Raw genomic sequence first — 20,881 nt, 5'->3', positions numbered from 1 at the left:
GTCGCGCCGATGTGTCCAGCGTCTCTTTACGTGTTTAGTGTTTGTGCTGCTACGGTCCGTGTGAAAAAGATTCTGCTCACTGTTTCGTTCCCCCGCGATTCTTGGCACGCGCATTGGCCATTTCACTCCGTAATTTGACGGACATTTACCCATGTGGTGTACGACTGTGCACATCTCGTAGAAAAGTTTTCACGCCGGGGTGTGGGACGAAAGGTATAAACGGCGCCTCTATTGGTGCTTCCTGTGAAGTCTGATACGACTTCCGGAACGTCGGGTAATCACAACGTCAGCTGTTTTGGCCAAGATGGCGCACAGCCTGGTAGAGTTGGAGGTTCCTCTGGATGCTGACCAAGCTGGTGACCAAGGGAAAAGTGTTTTGAGGCGTTGCAGAGGACGACCCAGGCTCACAGACTCCGACCGAGCTCAGAGGCGTCTTGAATCCCGAAAGAAGTACGATGTGAGGAGGGTGTACCTTGGAGAGTCGCACAAGCTGTGGAGTGAGCTCCGTAGACGGACCAATCTGAGTGATGCTGGACTGGCAGAGTATCTGATCCTGCTTAACTCCACATATGGAGAAAAATACCAGCAGAAATACTGCGGGTAGGTATGGCAGTGGTCACTTTATTTCTACACGCTGACGTTACGTACCTGACAATTCACGTCTTTGTCTTTATTAAGGCGGTCTGCTGTAGAACTATTAGCTATTACCTCCATTCTGTTAACCCCTGCTGCTGGCAGTTTTGATAATTTTTCAGCTTCATTGAGTAGCTTAATTGTTCTATTCTATTTAACTCTTTCCAAATTACGTAATTCTGCATTACAGGAAGAAGATTGCACCAGAAGTCTCGGTAAAACAGAAAAAAGGTGAGCGGTGCCATTAACAAATGGGGGTATTTCCCAGATCAGTCTTATGAGTGTGGGAGGTGTGTGATAGCTGGTTCTACTAAAACCACTTTTAAGTAGCCGAAATTCGATTGAAATTTAAATTCGATAAGTCAGGCAAATCTGTTATTGAATCTTTTCAGTCTGAAATCTTCTCAGCTACTTTTTGCTCGCATGATGTGAGAAAGAGAAAAGTGGATCCAAGTGGCAAACTGATTTAATTTGGGTGGCTCAACATCTACAGACTTAAATATCAGTCTGGATGTACAATTAAGATCAAGCATTTCTTAACATTTCACTACATTTCACAAAGAATGACTACTGATCTTGCTTCAGTAATTCTTACTTTATTAGACAACCAAAAAGTACAGAGTAAAGGAAAAAACTAGATGAAATTTATGAGACACCAAGTCAAATTTATGAGATTGTAAATCAAAGGAATGATACACATTATGTCACAGTTATGACATTATAAGTCGAGCTAGACCAATCAATCGGACAATGCAAGTTGATATATCGGTCAATAACTTATTGCAGATATATCGGTATCTAGAAGTCATTTAGAAACCGTGTCACCATTACAATGATCAGCCACAACATTAAAACCACCTGCCTAATATTGTGTAGATCCCCCTCTTGCCACCAAAACTGCCTGGGGCCCGTCGAGGCATGGACTCCACAAGACCTCTGAAGGTGGCATGTGGTATCAGGCACCAAAATGTCAGCATCAGATCCTTTAAGCCCTGAAAGTCGCAGTGCTGGGCCTCTATGGACTGGACTTGTTTTTCCTGCACATCCCACAGATGTTCGATCAGAGATCTGGGGAATTTGGAGGCCAAGTCAACACCTTGAACTCTTTGCAATGTTCCTCAAACCATTCCTGAACAATTATTGCAGTGTGGAAGGGCACATTATTCTGCTAGAGGAGACTACTGCCATCAGGAAATCACATCACCATAAATTGTACTAGGTCTGCAAAAATGTAAGTGATATGTGAAAAAATTCCCACCTATATTTGTTGTCCAATTACTTTTGAGCCTCTGAAAATGAGGGACTTTGTATAAAAATGGCTGTAACTCCTAAATGGTTAATCTGATATTTGGATATGGCACAACACCTGCTCTTATAGAGTGTTTAGGGGTGTTAACTGTGCTAATAACAATCTGCCATGCACTTCTAATTTATGATCAAGTGGGATTCATCATTGAGCATGCCACAGTAAGAGCAGATTTGGGTGGTTAGGAACATTTGGTGCATTTGGAGTTGACTTTTCTTATTTTTTCTCTCAACAGAAAATTAAAAGAAAATATAAGAGAAATTTTAGATTGAGGCTCATTGTTTAGGTTGGTGGTACATGTTAAAGTAACAGCCACATAAATGCCAGGACCCAAGGTTTCCCAGCAGAACATTGCTGAGAGCATTACAACACCTCTGCTGGCTTGCCTTCTTCCCATAGTGCATCCTGGCGCCATCTCTTCCCCAGGTAAATGGCGCACATGCAGCCGACTGTCCATATGATGTAAAAGGAAATGTGATTCATAAGACTAGGCCACCCTCTTCCATTGCTCCGCTGTCCAGTTCTGATGCTCACATGCCAAATGTACGCGCTTTTGGCAGTGGACGGGGGTCAGCTCGGGCACTCTGATTGGTCTGCAGCTATGCAGCCCCAAATACAGCACACTAAATGTACTGGGTTGTCTGACAGCTTTCTATCATAGCGTTTTCAGCAATTTGTGCTACAGTAGCTTTTCTGTGGGATTGGAGCACACGGGCCACTCCCCATGCGCATCAGTGAGCCTTGGGCGTGCATGACCCTGTTGCTGGTTCCCTGGTTGTCCTTCCTTGAACCACTTTTGGTAGGTACTAACCACTGCATACCGTTTTTTGAGATGCTCTGACCCAGCCATCTAGGCATCACAATTTGGTCCTTGTCATAGTCGCTCAGATCCTTATGCTTGCCCACTTTCTTGCTTCCAACAAATCAACTTCAAGAACTGAACGTTCACTTGCTGCCTAATATAGTCCACCCCTTGACAGGTGCCATTGTAAGGAGATAAACAATGTTATTCACTTTGCCTGTCAGTGGTTTTAACATTGTGGCTCATTGATGTACAAAATATGTCCACCAGAGAACACTAACAAGTTTATTGTTGTAAGTTGTCTCACTCAGTCTATATCTTTGTCACAATTCTTTAAAACAGGGAATCTAAGGAGTCAGTATCAAGATTGTTTATGTTGTGTTTATTTTTTTTTAAAATTACTATCAGCTGGTGTATTTTTAACTTCCACTTCAGAAACCCGTTATCAGTCGCACTATAATAATGTTATATTTTTGACTCACTAAGTAAATTTGACCAATCAAATCAAATATTGAGATAGTAGAAGAATTAATTCTGAGATAAGTTGCAATTTAGATTTCTTAAATCAAAATTATGAGATAGGAAGTCTATATTTTAATCTCATTTGACTTAAAACTCTGACTTATCTGATAATATAGACCTAAAAGTCAAAATCTTGACTTATCTCATAGGTATTGGAGCTCTATCTATTGGACAATTAATTGATTAGTCAATCGACAGAAAATAAATCTGCAGCTATTTTGATAATCTGTTATTTATTTACATAGTTTTCCAAGGACAAATAACAAACATTACCATGTTAAAACCTAAAATGAGGTTTTAGAGTTTTTCTTTGTCTTAGAGTAAATGTAATATATTTGGATTGAAGACATAGCCTTGGGATTTAGGAAATTGTGCTTCACCACTTTCTGATAACTTATAACCAAACATTTAACTGAGAAAAAAATCATAAATTAATCAATAATGAAAATAAATTTTAGTTGCAAAACTGATGGGTATAGTTTAATATCTAATTTTGATTCAAAGTCAAAATCCGACATATCTTCTAATTTGACTTTAAAAGTAAAATTATTCACCCTCATTTATTATCTCTGAATTACGAGTCAGTATTTCTCATAATATTGATTTACTATTAGTATTAATATTTTTTTCAGTCCTAACCTTTCATCCATTTTTTCTTTTCTTGGCAGAAATGAGCTTCCGTATAAAAGAGTATTGCGTACATTGCGTACATTTTGTCCGAGAGAGTTGTTGCTGTCACTCTTGAATGTTTATTCAACAAAAATCAACAGTGGATTGGAATCTAATTCATGTGGATTCTGAAATGTTCCTGAAATCCACTTCTTCACTCATCTGTCAACTTTTCTTGTTTCCCAGGCAGGAAGGACTGTGTGTCCAGCCTCCAGAGCCTGGTGGGTTGGTACCAGGAGCACTCCCACTCCTGCCCTCACGAGCCCCAGCTCAAGGCCCTAGAGCCCCAGCCCAACTTCTCCACTGCTGCTATCTGGCATTGTGACTCTAACCACTCATTTGTGCAATACCTTTTTTCACCACCGAGGGCAGCAAGTGACTCTGAACATGAGGAGGGAGTGATTGTAGAGGAGAATGAACAAAAAACAGACTTGTTTGTGACCAAAGGCGTAGTGAGCAGGAGGAGAAGAAAGGAGGCTCACAAACAATTCAAAGGTGCAGAATGATAACTTTTTAGCATTAATCTCTGATTCATTTGGGGTTTTTAGTTTTGTTGTTGATATCATGAGTAGTTGAATGCTTATCAGTAGCTCGTGAATCCTGAATTCTTGGTGATCAACATGTTCTTTTCATTCATCTGCTTTTCTGTAGATGTGGAGGAAAATGTTGATGTTTCTGAGGCACAACATACAACCATGAGCCTGATAGAAGAGGCTGCAGCTCTAAACCACCAGCCCAGTATAGAGGCTTCTTCCAAGGATGTTCCACTGATAGGGCAGCCTGTCTGGGAGATGGAGATGGTCATGGAGCGACAGCAAGGCTCCCCCACCGCAGCATTTCACTCTATCCCCTCAGAAGAGGAGGCTGAGGATCTGAGGCAAGGTAGAGACGAAAGGGAAGGAGGAGGAGAGAGTCTCAGAGAAGAAGAAATCAGGACTATACAACATAGTTATGATTGTGTTACTGTGACGGCATCCTTAGCTGATAAACTGGAGAAGACAGATGAGGACTCTGTGCTGTCACAGAGCTTGAGTGGCTCTGTCCAACTGGGTGCTCAGCCTCGGCTGTCAGTCCAACCACCCATGCAGGTACAAGAGCAGAGTGAGCTGTTTGACCCTCAGACTCTGCAGACGGTAGTGACCAGCTGTGACATTCCTGACCAGAGGACGGCTTTGGAAGGTTCACAGGTAGGTGATTGAGTAACTTGCAGAGATGTTTAATAGAGGTAGAAGTAAGCAATACATACTAAGGACTATGCTTTTTCTTTCCTCAAAAGTAAATTGTTTTTCCATTTTCTTGTCATCCCCAGTTAATAATCATCACTGGCTCCAGCTATGAGGCCCTGGCGTCAGAGGGCATCCAGCTCAACATGGGTGGCGGAAACGTGGAGGAAGTCACCTGCACTGTCATCGGGGGTGTCACCTACAACCAGGTGTGCTCTTGTGATTCAAAAATCCGAACAGCAGAGGATGAAGACTCAATGACAGGTGCGCCACATTTGGGACTGGCACTGCATTTTTTTGGGTATTACTTTATATGTGTAAAGGGTGGTTGAATCCAAATGTCCAGACCCCCCTGCACTTGCAGATTCATGGACTTCACAGGTGTATGTGTGTACCTGTGAAGTACAACGGGTCCAAATGCAAGCCCTAAATGGGGATTTCAGAGAGTCTGGGTGCAGGGTGCTAGACTGTGAATGTGGATGCTGAAATTTTGTAATCAATTTCAGACATCAGAAACTACGCCGTATTTTGTGACCCACATGGTTCATTTGCATACAACACTATGTAAGAATCATGTATGCATAGACTTTAATAATCAGGTGGTGCTTTATGTTCCATGCAAACATCCTATCATTGATCTGAACTCCGATAAGACTCATAACCAGTATACTGTGAATGTATGTGCCCTGATGTGCGCTCAACTTAAGCCATATACAGTCCTGGTTGTAATTAATGGCACCCCTGGATTTTGAGTACAGAATTTAGAATATCTTCAGAAATAAATGCCAATTATCTTTTTTACAATGGCGAAGACAAGAGAGCTGGGAAGAGTTTCATAGTCATAGAACTGTTAACATGCTTCCAGGACGAGGCACTAGGAAGAAACTCAATGAGAAGGTTGTCTGCGAACATTGACGCAGATTGTAGAAAAAACACCATGCAAGACATCTAAAGCTCTTCAAGCTGACCTGGAGCAATCTGGTTTGATGGTTTCAGCCTGTATCATACCCCGCACACTAAACGAAGTAGGGCTTCATAGTCAAAGGCCAAGGAGGACACCACTATTTGGAAGAAAGGCACAAAAAGGAACGGCTAATTTTTGCAAAAACTTTTTATAGATAAGCCAGTCTTTCTGGGATAATGTTCTGTGGACAAATGAAACCAAAGTAGAGTTTTTTGTTTTTTGTTTTCTTAAATGCAGTACATCAGTTTCTTTATAGGTGACAAAATGAAGCCTATAAGGAAAAGAACACCCAACCTACAGTAAAACAATGTGGAGGTCCTATGATGCTTTGGGGCTGCTTTGGTGCCTCTAGTACTGGAGGCATTGAATGTATCAAAGGAATGATTAAATCAGAAGATTACCAAAGCATTTTAGAGCAAAATGTGTTACCCAGTGTCAGAAAACTAGGTTTGAAGTAAAGGTCTTGGGTCTTTCAGCGGGAAAACGACCCAAAGCACACATCCAACAGCACAAAAGAATTGTTGAAAAGGAAAAGATGGACTGCTTTAAACTGGCCAGCAATGAGTCCTAACCTAAATCCCATTGAAAACCTATGGAGAGAGCTGAAATCTGCAATTGCAAAAAGGACTCCTGCAAACTGCGAAAGCGCTTGCATAGCAGTGGAAGAGTGGCAGAAACTACCAGCAGATTGGGGCAAGAAGCTTCCAGATGGCTACAAGCAACATTTAGAGGCTGCCCTTGTTGCCAAAGGTTCTGCAACCAAATGTTAGTGAAGCGTGCCAATAATTGTGTCTGGGATAAATTTTGTGTTGGTGTTATTTCACTATTATGCAAGTTTTGTTTCTTGGTTAATTGGTTAATTTGCATTTATTTATGAAGATATTCTATACTGGACTTTGTTAAAATAATTGCCAAACAGAGTTGTAAATGAACTACTGAGACACAAAATAAAGCTGCGGCCAGTAGTATTAATTCATGATATGACAGTGAGCGTCAGTGAGTGAAGACAGCAGAGCTGCTTTGAGTTTTGCATCTTTTTCAGGTACATTTTGCAAATGAACCACATCTCTACTTTGCTGCTGTTGGCTAACGAGTCTGTGTCGTTGTTCCAGCAATAGCAGATTTACACTGACAGCCTCTATGTATATTATGCAAATACTATATGACACTGTAAAATACTATATAAAACCGTCAAAAGAAAGCCTTGAGGCAGGTTATATTTCCTTAATGCAGAGTTATTCAGCAGTCAAATATATCTAAATAGCCTTAATAATTTTATGCAGGCCTGTTTTAGGCTAAGTCTGTACTGTAATCTGTGTTATGTAAATTGCACAAAAATAAATATTGGATCATAAAACATGGTCAGACATGTATAAATGAAAGGGAGATACTGATAATACCTGCACCTCAGTACAAAAACAAAAGAGATTGGTATGTGTAGAGGTATTTGTAGTCGCAGAGGATCAGAATCACTAATAATGTTAGAATTACATAGGAGTATGAATAACCAGGTTTCTTATGTTCCATATCATATCCAAAACTTCATTAAAACCGGCAATAATCACAGGGACACTAGTTTGGATTTAAATGTACTACCTGATGCATTTTTAATGATAAGACACAGACTACTTGTGTGAAGTTGAATAAAGGTGAATTAAACTAAAATATCATTAAATTATTTGGCTATTAAAAGATCAATTCACTCAGGGGCACCAGTGGGTGTCCAGTGAGCTAAAAAATAGCACCAGACGAGCACACCAGCTCTGTGTGGAGTGATAAGGAGACTGTTACCTTCTTCACATTAATACATGAAACCGACAGAAATGTCATATTTCCATCATGTTTTCTACACTGCTTTTCACCGCTTTGACTGGCTTTCTTCTAATTACATCACCCAGTTGCACCCTATCCTATGCAATGCTTTAATGGCACCCAATGGGAGTATTAGCACTACCAGTTGTTTATCTTGACGCACTCAACTTCTAATATTGGCATAACAGTAATGAATGGAAACATGCATTAATATCGCATTTTCTTTTGCTGACTTTCTGGAAATTTGGTGAAAATTTGTGCTAAATTTGAATGGAAACTTGGCTAATACAAATTCAATTCAGAACCATTCCAAAAAATACCACGAGACAAATTACAGGGTAAAGTTGTCAACATTGATCATATTAACAACGATTGTGACCTGAAATCCTATATTATAGCAAATATTTTCCCTTCCTGGCCCAGCCCCCTTAGACTTAATGTAAAGATGTTTATTATAATCAAAGTACTCAAGTACCCAGTCCACAAGTCTGGAGACATTTAGATTCAGCTGATATCTGCATTAGTCATTTTGTAATAGGTTTTGCACTGTTTCTCTCCAGGTTTGAGTGACAAACAGCTGCTGCAGCCCACTGTTGATACTCTGGAATTGAGTGATGACAGAGAATTGCAGAGGAGTCTGAGCAGGTTTGTGGCACACATGCCCTACATGGTGAATTCCAGTGCAAGTGACTATCAGACAGATTGAGAAGGATTTGTGGGCCAGGAGCTCTGCAGAGATATTAATAAATCTCCCCTCCAGTTATTGTCTTCTTGTTATAGTGAACTCCAGTGTGTTTTTGCAGCGTCAGATCAAAGAGAAACAGACGAGGCCCAGTTATTGAGGCTGATGGGATGCTCAAGATGTTCCACTGTCCATACGAGGGCTGCAGTCAAGTCTATGTAGCTATTAGCAGCTTTCAGGTGAACAACGGCTTTCATTCGTACTTCATGCTTCAGTTTGCTTAGCTGAGTATTGAAATAACCTTTTTGTTTTGTTCTGTAGAATCATGTGAACCTAGTTCACAGGAAAGGGAGGACCAAGGTTTGTCCCCATCCAGGCTGTGGAAAAAAGTTCTACCTGTCAAACCACCTGCATCGCCATATGATTATCCATTCAGGTGGGCTCCCAAAGACACAATTGTCATGTCAGAATTTCATCTTCATAAACCTTCAAATGTAAATGGATGTTTTTACAGGGGTAAGGGATTTCATCTGTGAGACATGTGGAAAATCATTTAAGCGTAAGAATCACCTGGAGGTTCACAGGCGGACCCACACAGGAGAAACACCACTTCAGTAAGTTACTAATTCTGAAAACATTTCTAATTGTTATACAGTTTTGCAGTGAGCAGGTCTGATAGTTTGTGACACTAGGATAAATTTCATCACTCTGATGCAGAGATGAAAATGAACAAGGATTTTATTTGACATAGGGTAAACATTCATAAATACAGAATGGCCCATAATCATCTGCATGACAGTCACTCCTCTCTTTTCTTCCTTCTTCCTTCCATCTTGTCTTCTCACCCATGTCATCTGCAAGATGTGAAATATGTGGCTACCAGTGTCGCCAGCGTGCATCCCTGAACTGGCACATGAAGAAGCACACTCCAGAAACCCACTATAATTTCACCTGCGAGCTCTGTGACAAGAGGTTCGAGAAACTGGACAGTGTTAAATTCCACAAGCTGAAGAGCCACCCAGACAAGCAGGCAACCTAAGGTGCTCAAATACTGCTGATAGGAGCTAAACAAGAACAGGTTGGCCCTCGGTAACTCTTCCAGTGAAGAGAAAGATTTTACTGCGCTTTAGTTGATTCTCATGTCAATAATGATATCAACATCGCCCTTGAAACGCAAGCAGTGCATAAAGGCAAAAGTGAGCCACTCTAACAGCTGTGCAGGACACAGTTGGAAAGAAAAACTTAATCCACATGAACAGTGATCGTCCAATTCAATTTTAACAACCATAACTAAGTTCGGCAGCTCCGTCAAGCTTTGGATTCCTTTACATGTTGAAGTGTTGTGAATGGCTGTGTAAGAGTGATGTTCCATATATAAAGATTTTGGGTGGTGGTTTCTTTCCTTTTTTTTAAAAGCCTTTCCAATACCAAAATCACGAGAGTAAAAGTGTAAGGAATGCATTAAATGGTGTGTTCGTGTGCTTTACACGTAAGCTACAAAGGTTAGCATGGCCGGCTAACTAGCTGACTACCAGTAGTGACACGTTATTTCCAAGGGCAGCAGCATTTCATATTACATTATTGTGGGGTTACAGATTACAAGTTGAAAAACAGCCCAGTCACAACCAGTACATACAGTGCGTAAAATTTCCCTTCTGTTTGGGAGCTGGGGCCTCATTTATAACTGTTTTGTATGTACAAAACGGCCACATTTCGTACAAAACTTAATTCACATTCGCAAAAGTTAATTCAGATTCCCAAGTCGTGTAGCGCAGAGGAAAAGGCCGGGCTTTATACTACTAGTCTCACATAGCCAGACCTTTCTCCACAGCGCTGTCAGCGCTGGAGAATGGTCAGGCTGCACAGATTATCATTCTGCTATAGGGGAATAAAACTCTGTGGCTTGTTTTGCTAAGCCCAGGATGCAGCAGTGGTGACCCTGCAAAATAATGTTGGGAGGAACATTTGCACGTGAGAGGCAATCACTGTCACTGCAATGACTAATTCCCCACAAAGAAAACACCACAAAAAACATTAAAAGATGAATGTCAAATGTGTGATTGCACGATCCAAATCTTCGTCAAGCCTTGCCATTTTCAGCGTGCAGGTTGCTATCTCGGAGGTCGTCGTCGTTGTTTCCCGTAGCGAAGGGGATTTTGAAAACTGTAACAGGCTGGAAGCGGAAAGGGAGGAGAATGCTGCATGAGACACGCAGCCAATTGCAGGTTTATACCCGCAGCCTACATCTGGTGAGTCAGACTAGTATGCTACTGACACTTCTGGTCAGGAGCGTACCGTAGTAGTCGAAATGCTAGGATGATGCCAGAATGTTGCGGGTGGAATGATCCTGGAAAGTCTGGTTTGCCTTTCCCCAATAATACACATGAATATACCGAGTCCTTTTCACCTCAACCACGTTAACTAGGCTACCTGATTAAATTATCATCATCAGCTGTAGAAATCCAAGATAACATCAAATAGCACTAAAAAAAAACTGCAGAACAAAGCGTCAATAGTTTTCAATATCTTCTAATACAGTGCATAGTATTATTTTAGTTTTCATATAGTTTTTGTGTGTAAAATTGCTGAAGTGAACACGACTGAGCTTTCAGGCACACAGAGGGCACTGTGGTGGCTGCCACACGGTCTTCTACAGCCACCTCACCCGACATCGCCTTCATTCATAATAAACTGTGACAATGAGAGAAACATTGCTGGATTTTCAAGTTAAATCGGTGTTTATTGTGTTGTTTAGCTATTTAGTGTTTGATTTCAGCCGCTAGGTGTGTGTCTATAGCCTATAGAATCTTAACAGATACCAAGAGGTGAGCTTCGGTGCCTCTGTGCCTCTGCTGGTCGGGCCATAATGCAACAATGCGTTTAAGGCGCCAAATTCCATGTTTGATCACTTTGTTTAATCTGGGAAATTGTCCTGTGTGTTGCATTAACAGTTTCTGCAGCCATTAGCCCTCAAACTTTGTTTTGTTCATAAAACTACCTCAATTCTCCAAAGGAACAATATGTATATCAATATTCATGAGGGATTTGCTTTGACCATTTATGGCTAATTGTGGGAGTGTTTTGGGCGGAACATGAAGCTTGCCAAAATGCAAACTTTTTAAAGTTGTTTGTGATTTATAAAGGGATATTACGTGTTGGCGTGCATGCGCACAGTTTTAGAAGTCTGATTACTTTTTTGCATATGTCATTTTCGGCTTTTGTGCGCACGTACACTTTTAGTATGGATCCTACACACTGTTTTATAAATGAGACCCCTTTTCTAGGATGCTACTATATTAAAGTTAGGCTAACATTAGTGGCTCTATCCTGCTCCTTACTGGGTCTGGGAAAGTTTTACATATTCTCCAAACATATTGGTTAATCCTCATCATGAAAGCCTTTTCTTTCTATAATGTTAAAATTAAAATAAAATATTTGAAAATATGAATAACGCAAATGTAACCATTTTTCCTTATCATACCTAAAAAACTTAACAGCAAACCAAGAACATTGCTGTTTCTTTATTACCATGTCTTCCAAATCGATCATCAACTGATGAGGATGCTGACTTTTGCCTTGGACTTGCGGCTTTAGCCTCAGTTTTTTCATGTTTGTAGCCATCAAGTTCATATGACGCTTTTACGATGTTCTTGTGTTAAAATGAGTCAGTTTGAACCATTAAAAATCGTTTTCAGCAACTCATGGATCTTACATTAGCTAGCTCAATTAGTTACCTAATTAGAGCTGATAAAATCTTCCAGCAACTTCATCTCATCATGTGATTGGGGTTTAGTGAACGGTCAATTAAAAGTTAGATAGAAAATATTTTCCATTAAAGGAACACTTTTTTGTAGGCCTTGCAAAACACTGATATGGTCCTTTAAAAGATTAAGTATGATTTAAATATGTTTGCGCAGTCCATTAATACACCACCAAGAAAGATTACTGATGACAACCAGTGCAGTGGGTAAAGATATGACTACATAAGCAATTTTTGTTGAATGTATTTGAAATTAAGACTGTGAAATTGACTGTTGTACGCCGCACTACACTGCCTGTGTACACAAATGTAAGTTCTTTCAATTCAGTCATTCAAGTTTGAGCATCTTTTGTGTGGGCCAGGCGAGCGGTTTTGATCTTACATTTTCCTATTGTCTGTTTTCACCATTCCACTGTCCTGACTCACAGGTGCCAAATGGAAATCCTGTAAGTTTAATGTGACAATATCTCAGGAAAATTCACCTCAGTCCTCTTGTGCCCTTCTCTTTTGCTCTGTATGTATTTTAGTCTCTAAGTAAATGCACTTTTTCTCTCTTCTGTCAGTTTGGTTAACTGATGAACCACCAATATATGAAAATGACTTGAATTTGTATTCTACCTTTTTGTTTCTGACATACATTTGTGTGACACAAATGGTTAATAATATGCAATGTGTTCTTGTCTCTTGCATAATGCACTATATAGGGTGTGCGTATGTGTTTGTGATGAAGTGTGGGTGTGCATAAAAAGCAAGCAAAGGCATGAAAAGCACAAGTGTCATGACACCTAGTCATAAAACAACTTCACAGATACTGGACACTTTCAGTCAGCTGAATGTTGGACATGTAACTGGTTTCTGGATGTTTTTGTAAATAGAAGGTTTGGCTGGGGGGAACATACTCATAATATGAGGAGCATTCAATTCACTGAGAACCCAATTTCACATTAATTTAGGAAAACCTGGTGGTGGAGGTACCACCTGGATGATCTCTCCACATTGTGGAGACTAAGGGATGCAGTGCTGTCTTGAAATATCACTGTTTTAGGCAAGGAATGGAAACTTTATCTATGTAGCACATTTTATTACAAGTAAACTCAATATGTTTTACATTAAAATGCATACTGCAAAAACTAAGAATACAATAAATAAAATACAAGATAATGCAAACAGCAACAAAAGAAAAGAGAAATAACAAGAAAAGACACTGACAAACCCTGAATCCAACCCACAGACACAAACCACATACAGATACTACATTAGAAAAACACCAATTAATAACCTGTAAAGTCTGACTGGATCATAGTCAGTGAACAGAAGTATATTCAGTCTTACATTGGAAGCCAATGAATTTGAATATTGGCATAATATATTCAGCTTTGCATGTATGCATGAGGACTCTTCTGCATTTTGAATGAGGTGGAGCTTTCCTATTATTTGTTAGGGTAATTATCAAAGAGAGTATCCTACTCTACTGTGGTTTGTGCAAACCAGCACACCTCCAACACATCATCAAGGCAGACAACTTGTTACCTTGCTGTGCTGTGCTGTAGAAAAACATTCAAACTATACCAGCACGGCTTGGGTGTTCACAGTTGCTCTCAGTTTAGCTTGACTAGAGTATCCCTCCTCATGTTGAGCAACGGTACTTGTAGCCTGACCGATTTGACATAAATTAATAAACCAGTTTCTCAGAAACAACTTGGGATTTAAAATCATTTGTAATTTTAATTAAAGTTGAAAGAATTGGCTTTTAATTTGTTTTTCAAATGATTAAAAAGCTGCTTTAGTTGTGTTATTAACATGAATTTTAAAGTTAAAAGCCCAAAATAATTCTGAGGTTCCTGACTGCTTCACTGTATTTCAGAGACAGGCAGTCTTAAGATACAACAAATATCTCACTCTTATACTTATTCAACCATAAAACAAAATCTGGATAATGATTAATTGATATCACATGTAGATACAGTTCACCGGCTTGTTTATAGGACTGAGATGACCAGAGGAAAGTGAAATGTTATATAGTGTGTTGTCAGCATATGTAGTACAGTTTTGTGTTTCCTTTTAATTTTGCAGAACAAGAGCATAGAGAGATTCAAAGGGGTCCTATGATTGACCACTGTAGAATCCCAGATAAAATCTTTGTTTCATCACATTTAAAACTACCAATGTAGCATTTTAAATAGAATAGCATAATAAACTGTATTGAAAGGAAGCAGCAAGGTCAAGAAAAACTAAAATAGAAGTTCTTATTGAATCATTGGTATTATATCACTGTAACTTTGATAAGGGCTATTTTAGTGCTAGGATAAGATCTGAAACTAGACTGAAATATGCTGTATACTCCAACGATGAAATGATATTTGTCCAATTGAGACTGAAATTTCTTGACTGTGGAAACAGTTGCTGAACAAACAATATCACAAGGCCCATTTAATAGCTATTCTGGAGCTTTTTATGATATTTTTTATTATCTTACTCAGCAGGTGAATTTTGACCATGAATTGCAGATTTAACTTTAATTTAAATTAAAATGTATTATACATAGTCATTTGATCCATTGATGAGGTAAAAATATTGATTTATGCAACTTAAATGTTGACAATTGGGAGCATTTATAAATGAGAAACAGTGGTCCTAAGACTGAACCTTGTGGAACCCTAGAAAGAATGTTGTGAAATAAACAAAACTACCAAGGGAAATATATAGAAGCAGCAAAGAGCAGGGCCCGATCAACCAGCTGAATTGCTAAGTATTACAATACCAAAATCAACCGTGTCAAAGGCAGCACTGAAAACATGCAAAACTACAATGGAAGTTCTTTTTGAATCATGGTTTATCTTAAGGTTACTGATTACTTTGACATGAGTTGTTTGTGTACTGTGGTTAGATATGAAATCAACCTGGAACGCATTGCATACTCTGTGGATGGAAAGATAATTATCCAATTATTTATAAACAACTTTTCATTGCTGAGGAAGGAAAAGTTTGAAAGTGGTATGTAGGTTTAAGATTGGGCTGTAAATGGTCACATTATTTTGTTATATGTACAAACTGTCTTCAAATTAACACCGCAAAACAGAGGCACAAAAGTAGTTTGTTGCTACACAGAAGTGAGCTCTCTTTCTCCTCTCTCCCCTCCCTCCCTCAGGATCAACCGCCTAACTCCATGGTGATGTGTGTCGTTACTCAGCTTCTTTGGTCACGCCCACCTGTTCCCCCCTCCCTTTCCAGTACTTATAACTAGCCGGGACTCTTAAACATAAGAGCAGAAAGCTGGAAAAGTCACTTAAAAGCACTTTTATATCTAACAGAGTGACAAAGCCACAGGAAGCAGCAGACAGAGAGTATACTGCAGGTCATTTTCAGAGAACAGAAGAATAACACACTCCTGTATTCCTGTTATCTCACAGTCAGTCTGCTCCCACAGCAACAGCTTTCATCACCAGAGTGAAGGTAAAGTCTCTTAACTGTGGTTCAGCCGCAGAGCACATCCTTGGATTTCTCTTTTGAAAGGTAAGCTGAAGAATGACTTAACTGAGACTGACAGTGATTTAAAGGTATATGATAGGTTTTTCTTGTGAGTTTTAGGCCTTTTGGTTTGTTCTCAAGTGCTGTACCAGTGTAGGGAGGGATCCATTCAACAATGATCCTTTGTCTCCTGACACCTGCCTGTAATTATTCCTCTCAATGGCATCCTTTGAGATTTGTCTTGTCTGTGTTTTTGGAGTTGGACAGTGAGAGAAGATGTAGAGGATTCCTTGATCTAAGACCAACAAATATAGATCATGTATCTGCTGACATATTTCACACATACGGCGTTAAAAATGTTACCTACAAGCAAGAGCTTTTCCTTATTGTTAATATGTGTAGCAAGACATAATGAAAAAGAGATGTTGCTAAGTGCACACTGGGTCATTTTTCAGTCATTGCTGGGTCATTTTGAGATTTGCATGTGACTCTAGCTTGTTAATACTTCACCAGGCTAACTTCACAGTGTCAGAGTGCAATCATTCACCATGAGGAAGTGGAAAAAGCTCAGAGGAGTGAAATGATAGAGGGAGTTTTGGGGAGTCAAGGCAACCCCTTGTTATGTTTCTGAGGGCATCCTGGCCCCCAGATACATGATTTACTTGATGACAACCAGCTTTACTGTATCGCCGCAAGTAGGCTAAATGAACTGACAAGCTACTTCCTGTTTTTTGTTCATTTGATATGTTTGTCTGAGAGAATATTTGAGGAAGGTGTTAGGGAAGGGAAATAACCATAGAGGCTGTAGTGGAATAGTAGTACTTAATTAAATAATAGAGAGAAGAGACCATGAGGGATATCCCAGTTCTCAGAAAGCAACCTGTTGGTATAGACAATAGGGTTCTGCTCTGTCATTGTCGTCGGGGATAACAATTTGTCTGTTTTGTCACACCATACAAAGAGCACTGTTCCCCTTGTGGGAGGTCTCCACACACACACAGGAAGTGACAATCTTGAGGTGACTCTAGAACAGTAGATTAGGGTTAGGGTTAGGGTTAGGGTTAGGGAAGGTTGGAGGAGAAGATTCAGAGATAGAATACTGTTATTTGTGTGCCTATGTTTGATACGTCAAGATGATTAAGAAAGATACAGGTTATGCATTTGTGTGAGCACACATAAAATTTTTTTAAAAGAATCTGTTTTCTAAGCATCTGATGTAGAGGTAGTTAATGGGCTGTTATGTTGTAATGCACCTCTATTGGCCTAAAAGTCTAACTTGTTCCATGACTCTCATCCCAGAGTAGGGATTGGCTGGCTCACCACAAAGTCTTCTATGCAAATATACCAACTACAGCTTTTTCTATTCAATACTCTGCATTGTGGATCTATATTTCTTCAATCATATCATCTTTAGGTTTATGATTTTCAAGTATTATAGTGTAGCACAATGTTCTAAATTTAAAACGAAAAAAGGGAAAAGTTGCCAAGAGAGGAAACATTTCCATGTCAGTTGTGCTGATCTCTAACACCTGAGTTTGGTTCCTTTCCTCATTTACATACCACTGGTGTATCATTTCATTTCTGTATTGAATCACTTTCCAGAAAATACAGTGCAGCATACTTCCTTAATCATTGCCTCTCTTCTCCCATTAATGCTAAACTAAAAAAAGCCCTCACCCAAGTTCCTGTAAGGTGATATGTGTACAGTAAATGTGCTTAGAGTGAAAATGATAGGTGCTGGGCACTCTGAGTGTTTGAGAGAGATAAGTTATTAAGCTTTCAAAGGGTAAAAGGTGCTCTCTGTCTTCCACCACCACCAGAAAGAATAGCACAATCCCACTCTTAATTTGTCATGCAATTGGCAGTGCATCATGACTTAGTAAAAAGCAGGACACATCAGTAAGATTATTAATGCTGTACACACAAATGACTGTTAGGGACATACTTTAGGAAGGCAGCATACAACTGACAACCAAATGATGAAGATTATTGGTTAACCAAGTTTTTTTTTGTTTTTTGTTTTTTTCCTCTATAGGTTCAACAATCAGAAGTAAAAATGAGATGCTTTGGATTCCTCAAAGTCATGATGTTTTTTTTCAATGGCATTATCTTTGTAAGTTTTAATGTTTAATTAGAAATAATTTAAATACGATTTCATTTTCATTCATTATATATTTTCCTCGTGTGCAACAACAGTAGGTTGCAGTTTGAAAAATGTGCAAAAATTTGCAATAAAGTGCAAAGCAAAATGGTAACTTTGTGACACAGAAATGAAGCAGTGAGGCGTTTTATGACACATACAAGACCAAATTTGATTTTAAGTATCAAAATGTCCAAAGCGTAAAACATTATCTCTGTTTATGCAGCTGTCCAACTGTTATTAACGTTTTGCTAAGCAAAAATAAAGTTTTTTTTACCTTCTTCGCCACATTAGTTTTTACAGGCTGAGTAGTGCTCCTCATTACGAGTAAACTGAACTTCACATGTAAAATCAGTGGACCGCCCGTCTCTTCTTCTCCCAATCTCTCTCAATCAGTTGGCGGGTGCTGCCATCCTGGGTGTTGGGATCTGGGTGAAGGTGGACAGCGGCTCCATCCTCAGTTTCCTTGGGAAAATTGAAAACGCGCCAGCAGAGCTCAGTCAAGTGCTCAACGTGGGCTACCTGTTGGTTGCAATAGGAGCGCTGCTGGTCATCATCGGTTTTCTAGGGTGCTGTGGAGCTGTCAGAGAGAGCAAGTGTATGCTGTTGCTGGTAGGTTGTTGTCTGCTGCTTTATAAGGGGTTAAAGAAATAGTTTAAAGAAAATGTTTGAGCACATAAAATAGCGAACAAGATAGAATCTAGGCTGCAAAAAAGTCGCACTTTTATTCTTTAGTTTTTGTGCAGATTAAACAAAGGGGACACTGTCACTTGTTCTCGTAACTAATTTTTAGCTATCTATGTTGGTTTTAACAATCCCATTCTTTTCCATAGTTTTTTATCATAGTCTTGCTGGTCTTCATAGCGGAGGTTGCAGGAGCAGTGGTGATCTTGGTATTCAGACCACTGGTAGGTTATTTAAGTTATTAAAGTAAATTTAGTAACCAGATTGTCATGATAGTTTTTAAAATTTGGTACATGGATGCAAAGGCAATTGTATGCTTGCATTTAAGGCAGACGAGTTGATTCAAAAGTTTGGCACGGCAGCGGTTCGGAACATCAAGACAGACTATGGGGAAAACCCAGACATCACAGGACTATGGAATACTACAATGAGCACGGTAGATAATGCTACCGAACAAATAAAAAATGTGACCTTTTTCACGCTATTTCTCCAGTGCTTTGTGTAACTCTGACTCTCTTTGTGTTCACATTAGTTAAAATGTTGTGGATTTTACAACTCCTCAGACTTCGTGGACTCCCCATATTATGTGAACAGCGACAAACAATACCCACCGCAGTGCTGTCCAGGCACTAATTATCCATGTAATAAGACGGAGGCTGACAATGTTACGGTATGGACTTTGAAAGTAGTAGAAACAACAAAAACATCCACATGCATGATCCAAAACTATTTTAGATTAATAACTAACTCTTCTGCCTCTGTTCTTTATTTTCCTTAGACAGTCACTGGTTGCTTTCCAAAGATCAGGCAGTTGATTGACGACAACACAGTGGTTATGGTGGCAGTGGCGCTGGTGATTGCAGCTCTGGAGGTATGGCCTTATCGCTCATCCCCTTCATTTCTAGGGCCCACTTTAGATTAGGCTGAAGTGCATCAGAGAACGGGTAAAATGACTGTAAATAAAGCCTTATTTCTCTTTTTGTATATTTACTTTTTTTAAAATGAATATGTAAATTCTCCTCAGATATGTGCCCTGGCTGTCTCTATGACCCTTTTCTGCAGAATAAAATCCATGAGTCCCTAACTACAAATGGTGAAGACCTTAGAGGGATCATTTTAATCACTGGAGCCTTTCCACTTCCTATATTGTCTCTAGAGGAGTGAAGGGCAGTGCCTTTATCTTGCAAAAATGCCTCATCATTGAAGACACTTAACGTCCGATCTTGTGCAATCAGAATTACGGAATGATATAACAACATCTATTTTAACTACATTAAAATCTATCTAACAGATGCTGTATATGAACGTACACTACCTATTTATTAAGAACACTACATTTAATAAAACAGGCTACACACACTGTCTACTTAAGCAGAGATTATTTTAAATGTCAAGCAGTGCTACTACCTGTAATGCATGGCCAGTTAATGAGGAATTACATGATAACTGCACTGACTGTGATAATGAAACAAAGGCTGGTATGTTGGACACAGGAACCACTATTATGAGTGTTGTTGCCATAATGCGGCTTGTAAAATAGCAAAAGAAGTGATACATTATTTGTATGTATGGTGATCAATTTTTAAATAAAGTGCAAATTATTTATAGACGCTGGTGAGTTTTTGTGCTGGTGGCATGGATGTGTGACATTATAGAAGCTTTGAATGAGAAGGATAAGCAACAAACAGCAAGTAAAAAGTAATCAAACTTTAACAAGCAAACATGTCTGACAACAAACATGTTGTCTACAAGCACATGGAGGTGTAAAGTGTATTTTCAGCTACAGAGTCTAAATTATAAGTGGGCTAGTTATAGATACACACACCATTAGGTGCCATTCTCCTTAAACCATTGAGGGCATAAAATGTGAACTCAACAAGAGTTTCAGGATTTTGTGTAGACAAGAAAACATCAACAACAACATTAGAGGAGGCTGTGGCTCAGGAGGTAGAGTGGGTTGTTCACTAACCAGAAGGTTGGTGGTACGATCCCTGGCTCACTGATGTATCATGAGTGTGTGAGTGTGTATTTATAGAAAAGCGCTATATTTATAGAAAAAAAGCTGTGTGAATGGGTGAATGTGGCATGTAGTGTAAAGCACCTGAGTGGTCAATTAAGACTAGAAAAGCAATATATAATTGCAGTCCGTTTACAATCTAGTACTGTATGTCCAGAATGTATGTTTTGGTTTATTTAGTTTGATAAAAACAAAATTT

General features: G+C 39.4%; 2 protein-coding genes across 6 annotated transcripts; both read left to right on the top strand.

The window, feature by feature from the left end:
* Positions 1 to 207: 207 nt before the first annotated feature.
* znf653 (zinc finger protein 653) lies at positions 208 to 10,706 on the top strand. Its single transcript, XM_040157017.1, has 10 exons — positions 208 to 600; positions 824 to 864; positions 4,119 to 4,427; positions 4,584 to 5,119; positions 5,242 to 5,419; positions 8,492 to 8,576; positions 8,735 to 8,852; positions 8,935 to 9,049; positions 9,128 to 9,227; positions 9,475 to 10,706. Exons 1-10 carry the CDS (start codon positions 305 to 307, stop codon positions 9,650 to 9,652), a joined length of 1,956 nt encoding a protein of 651 aa, XP_040012951.1. The 5' UTR covers positions 208 to 304; the 3' UTR covers positions 9,653 to 10,706.
* A 51-nt stretch (positions 10,707 to 10,757) lies between these two features.
* Positions 10,758 to 19,852, top strand: tspan35 (tetraspanin 35). 5 transcript variants are annotated; one of them, XM_040157085.1, is made up of 9 exons: positions 10,819 to 10,862; positions 15,784 to 15,886; positions 17,877 to 17,954; positions 18,378 to 18,593; positions 18,815 to 18,889; positions 18,994 to 19,101; positions 19,198 to 19,335; positions 19,444 to 19,536; positions 19,690 to 19,852. In XM_040157085.1, the coding sequence occupies exons 3-9, from the start codon at positions 17,898 to 17,900 to the stop codon at positions 19,747 to 19,749; spliced, it is 747 nt and encodes a 248-aa protein (XP_040013019.1). In that variant the 5' UTR covers positions 10,819 to 10,862; positions 15,784 to 15,886; positions 17,877 to 17,897; the 3' UTR covers positions 19,750 to 19,852. The 5 variants fall into 5 exon arrangements, 4 of the variants coding, with proteins under 4 accessions (XP_040013000.1, XP_040013028.1, XP_040013019.1 ...); XR_005709654.1 differs by lacking the exon at positions 15,784 to 15,886 and having other exon boundaries at positions 10,758 to 10,862; positions 19,448 to 19,536; positions 19,690 to 19,792; XM_040157066.1 differs by lacking the exon at positions 15,784 to 15,886 and having other exon boundaries at positions 10,758 to 10,862.
* The last annotated feature ends 1,029 nt before the right edge of the window (positions 19,853 to 20,881 follow it).

The sequence above is a fragment of the Xiphias gladius genome, chromosome 3 (assembly GCF_016859285.1).
Source record: "Xiphias gladius isolate SHS-SW01 ecotype Sanya breed wild chromosome 3, ASM1685928v1, whole genome shotgun sequence".
Classification (NCBI taxonomy): Eukaryota; Metazoa; Chordata; class Actinopteri; order Istiophoriformes; family Xiphiidae; genus Xiphias; species Xiphias gladius.
This window is presented reverse-complemented; position numbering and strand designations above follow the sequence as displayed.

What these genes read in the sequence shown, in the direction of transcription:
- znf653 (XM_040157017.1), top strand. Translation starts at nt 305, where the DNA reads ATGGCGCACAGCCTGGTAGAGTTGGAGGTTCCTCTGGATGCTGACCAA. An exon ending in CGGCTTTGGAAGGTTCACAG is followed by an intron (nt 5,120 to 5,241) that starts GTAGGTGATTGA and finishes TGTCATCCCCAG; the next exon opens with TTAATAATCATCACTGGCTC. An exon ending in GGATGAAGACTCAATGACAG is followed by an intron (nt 5,420 to 8,491) that starts GTGCGCCACATT and finishes GTTTCTCTCCAG; the next exon opens with GTTTGAGTGACAAACAGCTG.
- tspan35 (XM_040157066.1), top strand. Translation starts at nt 10,809, where the DNA reads ATGCTGCATGAGACACGCAGCCAATTGCAGGTTTATACCCGCAGCCTA. An exon ending in ATACCCGCAGCCTACATCTG is followed by an intron (nt 10,863 to 17,876) that starts GTGAGTCAGACT and finishes TTTCCTCTATAG; the next exon opens with GTTCAACAATCAGAAGTAAA. An exon ending in GCAAGTGTATGCTGTTGCTG is followed by an intron (nt 18,594 to 18,814) that starts GTAGGTTGTTGT and finishes TCTTTTCCATAG; the next exon opens with TTTTTTATCATAGTCTTGCT.